Source organism: Morus notabilis, unplaced genomic scaffold, assembly GCF_000414095.1.
Source record: "Morus notabilis unplaced genomic scaffold, ASM41409v2 Scaffold226, whole genome shotgun sequence".
Taxonomy (NCBI): Eukaryota; Viridiplantae; Streptophyta; class Magnoliopsida; order Rosales; family Moraceae; genus Morus; species Morus notabilis.
In genome coordinates, this window is record NW_010358750.1 from 8,837 (window position 1) to 13,573 (window position 4,737).

Genomic DNA, 4,737 nt, shown 5'->3' on the forward strand with positions numbered 1-4,737 from the left:
GCATCCAACATATTTTTTATTTTCATTTTCTCCCTTGCATACAACTTAAGAGAGTCAGCCTTAGCAGTGTTCCTAGACATTAACTCCACATCAGGATATAGATATTGAAGCATAGCCCTTAATCCTTTGTACTCAACAAATTGGAAAGGCAAATCATGCATAATAATACAAGCAGTCACCAACTCACGCCATTTTTCAGAATTAAAGCTACAAGAGCCAAACGACAAGCTACTATCACGAGAAATAAGCATTTGACCAATATCTCTAGTGTCTGATCTCGGACAAGTTTTAATATGCTTCAACATGTTACTTGTTCCATACTTACTAGCAACAAGATATTGTTGCCCACACTTCTTGCAAGCACTCTTAAGCTTTTTGTCCAGACCAAGAGGAATGATGTCAAAAATGTTCTAAACTTTTGATTTCAACTTCTTCTTCTTGAGAGGTTTTTGGCCACCAACGCCTATGAGCTCAACCACATCCTTGTCAAGCTCGATATCCACATCTATTGGTTTCTCAAAATCATTGTTCTCACTTTGTGCCTCCAAATCATTGTTGTTCATCTACAATAGAATTAAGAGAAAACAAATGAAACCAGTATCCCCTGAAAAAAATTTATTAGTGTAAAAAGCCAAAGATTTTACAACTAAATCTTAGTGTAAGAATTTATAAGCATTCTAATGGTGGAACCAATTTCACATCAGAGTCTTAAAAGCCAGCTATTTTCTTGGAATTTATGTGACAACTTATGATGACTTTGCAATTTTTTCTTTATTATTATTATTTTTTTCTATAAAGAAACAATGCAGGGGTAGCAACCGGTGCATTCAAGCTATCTAAAGACAATATGGAACTACAGTTTGCAACAAACCACTTAGGTACGTATTTGCATATATACCAAAAATAATGGTTAAATTGTCCTCTTTTTTTTTTGGATAAACTGAACGATGAAATTATTCACAAATTAAAGATTACTGATAAAGGTTTAAAAATTTTCCGGAGCAAATATCTGCAGATAGGTATAAGGTTTCATGCAAATACTTAAGATTGTAAGGAGGTAATTGTTGTGTGACGTTTAGTGCTATAGCTAGCATTTTCCATATTAGTGTACCGAGTAAATTGATTGTTCTTTTTTGTTTTCTCATTTTAATAAGCACTTTAAATTTGCATTATATGGTTACAAAATTAATTTTATTTTTCTTCTCCCTGTCTACTAGGCCATTTTCTCCTCACAAATCTTTTGTTGGACACAATGAAGAAAACAACACAACAAAGTGGAAAAGAAGGAAGAATTGTAAATGTCTCCTCAACTGGTCACCGCTTCACCTATCGTGAAGGAATCCGTTTTGAACAAATAAATGATCCTTCTGGGTAACAACTTGCAGTATAGTTGCAGTTACTGGAATAATCTGATATGACTGTGAAATAAAAGAAAATAATCAAAACTAGTATTATTCATGAAATATCTAAAGAAAACCATTCATATACTAAATAATAGGTATGGAAAATTAGGCGCAGCCGGATATGGGCAATCGAAGCTTGCTAACATTTTGCATGCTAATGAGCTTGCAAGACGTCTAAAGGTATAAACAAGGCTTTAGTTTATCCATCATAAGGCTAATTGAATTAATAATCAGTCTGTTGTCAGTCAAATATTGTTTTTTTTTTCAGGAAGAAGCAGTGAATATAACAGCAAATTCACTTCACCCAGGAGCAATTGCAACCAATATTTTCCGCTACAATGCCATTGTCAATGGTAACACAACTTTTTCGAATCAAAACATCCAAGAAAACTTGGTTTCTCAAGGGGAAAAAAGTGCCGATTTCATCCGATTTCAACCAATATATTCAGCAAATTCACTTCACCCAGGTTGTTTTGACATCAAATAGAAACCGTATTCAGGTTTCAAACTCATACGGAAAAAATAGGAAAAAAAAAAGTCATTCAGTTTTCAATGTGTGCGCACCGAACAATTTCTAATGGAAGCAAGAAGAAAAACAAAACAAAAGAAAAAAATAGAAGAACATAACTTACCTTGTTGCTATTTTGAGATAGAGTTGCTCCAAATCTGAAACTTTACTGTGGAAATTTGAGGGCAGGTGGCAGCTGAGAGATGAGGGGGATGTCGAAATTTGAGGGCAGAGAGGAAAATTTGAAGGCAGAGAACGAAACTTGAGCGAACCAAAGTCGCTATTTCGAGAGAAGAAGAAGAAGAAGAAGAAAGAGGGCATGACACTAGGGCATGGTCGGGCTTCCAATTCAGAGGAATGAAGATGTATTGTTGTTTAGGTTTAGTATATGTATTCTGTAATATGTTATATATATATATATTTTTTTCTCTACGGGTCAGTTTCGGGTTTGAACCCGAAATTGACACGAAATTGAATTGCGGGTCAATTTCAGGTCACACGGGCCCAACCCGAAAACGACCCGTTTTGTTCGTGTCAATTTTGAGTCGACCTGATTCCGACCCGCACCCCATTTTCCTCAACCCTAACCCGTAATTTTCGTGTCGATTTCGATTCGTGTTGTCGTGTCGTGACCCGTATTGCCGCCCCTAGCCTGACGCCATTTGTCATCCTTGATAGCCTGAGTCACACATGTGGGTTCTACCTCTTTGGCAAGAAGAGCGGAGAGGTTCAGTTTGGTGATTGACTTATGTATGTGGTTGTGGGAACGGGTAACAATGGGGGAGGTCCGGGAGGGGTGGGCAGTGGTTGGTTTGGGGGCTGGTTGGGTTGTGGGACTGGGCATAGACGGATTTTCTGGTTAGGTTGTGGGATTGGGCAGTGGCTGGTTTGGGGATGGATTTTCTTCGTCGCGGCTAGAGGGAGGCGAAGTGAGGTTTGGTGATTGACTTATGTATGTGGTTGTGGGAACGGGTAACAATGGGGGAGGTCCGGGAGGGGTGGGCAGTGGTTGGTTTGGGGGCTGGTTGGGTTGTGGGACTGGGCATAGACGGATTTTCTGGTTAGGTTGTGGGATTGGGCAGTGGCTGGTTTGGGGATGGATTTTCTTCGTCGCGGCTAGAGGGAGGCGAAGTGAGAGCTGAGCTATCCAAAGTTGCTTGACGTGGCGAGGTGGCATTTTTGCCGCGGCAAGAAGGCAGAAACGAAGAAATGGTCGAGCTAGGAATTGAGAGATTACCTGACGAAGGCGTCCTGCGAGGTAGAGCCGGAGATGGTGTGTTAGAAGCCGGAGCAAGAAGAGGAATAGAGAGCCAAGTGGAACCGGTAGAGTCATCCGGACGAGATAAATGGGGAAGTAAACCATTCATGGGAAATTCAGTTTCAACAAAACGTACATGCCTGGAAGTATACATCTTCTTAGAGGTGGGTTCATAGCACAGATAGGCACTTTGGGTCTGGGAGTAGCCAAGAAAAACACAAGGAGTGGAGCGAGGGGCCAATTTATGAGGAGAGTACGGACGAAGCCACGGGTAGCAAAGACAACCAAAGACTCGCAGTTTGAGATAATTTGGAGGATAAGCAAAAAGCTTATGATAGGGAGAGATCATGTCCAAGGTGGGAGTAGGTAAATGATTGATAAGGTAGGTGGCGGTGAGGAAAGCATAAGACCAGAAGGAGAGAGGTAAGGAAGCCCGGGATAGGAGAGCGAGACCAGTTTCAACTATGTGGCGGTGGCGACGCTCAGAAAAGCCATTATGTTCGGGTGTGTGTGGAGGAGTGGTGAGATGAGAGATGCCAGTTGTGGACAAGAATGATTTTAGACCCGTGTATTCCCCCCCATTGTCAGAGTAGATGGTGATAATTTTTGTTTGAAAGTAGTTTTCAACCAGAGCTTTGAAACGTGGAAAGACAATGGAAACATCCGATTTATGAGCAAGGGGGTGCAACCAGATGTAATGAGTGTAGTGATCCACAAAGATGACATAATATTTGAAATTATCAACAGAATGAATAGGAGAAGTCCACACATCATAGAAAATGATTTGAAGCGAAGCATGAGAAACAATAGTGGATTGGAAAAAAGGTAATTTATGACTTTTATTGCAATAACAGTCTTTACAATGAAAATTCTTAGAGACAGATGAAGAAAAAGCTAAAGAAAAGGTAGACGCAATATGCCTAAGGATAGACTCAGACGGATGACCTAAGCGGTGGTGCCAATCAGCAAGAGAAGCTTTGACACTGGAGAAGGCAAGTTTGGCTTTGGTAGGAGGGGATGACGCCGGCCATTCATACACACCATCTCTAGTTCGTCCCTGTAGCAGTGTTGCCTCCGTCATTAAATCCTTCACATAAAAGGAAGTGGGTAAGAATTCAACGGATGTTTTATTTGTTTTGCAAAATTGAGATATAGAAATCAAATTCCGTTTCATATTGGGCACACATAAAACATCATGTAATTTAAAGGAATGAAAGGGAGTTTGTAAGGAAGTAGAACCAGTGTGAGAAATGTGTAACCCAGTACCATCACCAATAACAATGTCGTCTGGACCGTCATAAGGAGCGTGAAGCAACAGATTGTTCAAATCAGCAGTGACGTGATGAGAGGCCCCAGAGTCAAGAAGCCACGTAGAGTTGTCTGAAGCGGACGCAGTGGCCATGTGTGCCTTCGGTTGCCACTGAGGGGAGGGAGAGCGGCCAGGATTAGGAACCGAAGACCGGAGTGCAAACGAGGAAGCAGTGTTGGCTGGGATCAACTGAAATAGAGGACATTGCGCGACGGTGTGGCCCTGAGCACGACAACCCTGACACTTGCCGAGGTACGGG

General features: G+C 41.2%; 1 protein-coding gene across 1 annotated transcript; it reads left to right on the plus strand.

The window, feature by feature from the left end:
• The first annotated feature begins 588 nt into the window (after positions 1 to 588).
• LOC21399005 (short-chain dehydrogenase TIC 32, chloroplastic) lies at positions 589 to 1,890 on the plus strand. The gene is made up of 5 exons (XM_010093198.2): positions 589 to 623; positions 799 to 878; positions 1,218 to 1,371; positions 1,499 to 1,583; positions 1,672 to 1,890. The coding sequence occupies exons 1-5, from the start codon at positions 589 to 591 to the stop codon at positions 1,888 to 1,890; spliced, it is 573 nt and encodes a 190-aa protein (XP_010091500.2).
• Positions 1,891 to 4,737: the final 2,847 nt, after the last annotated feature.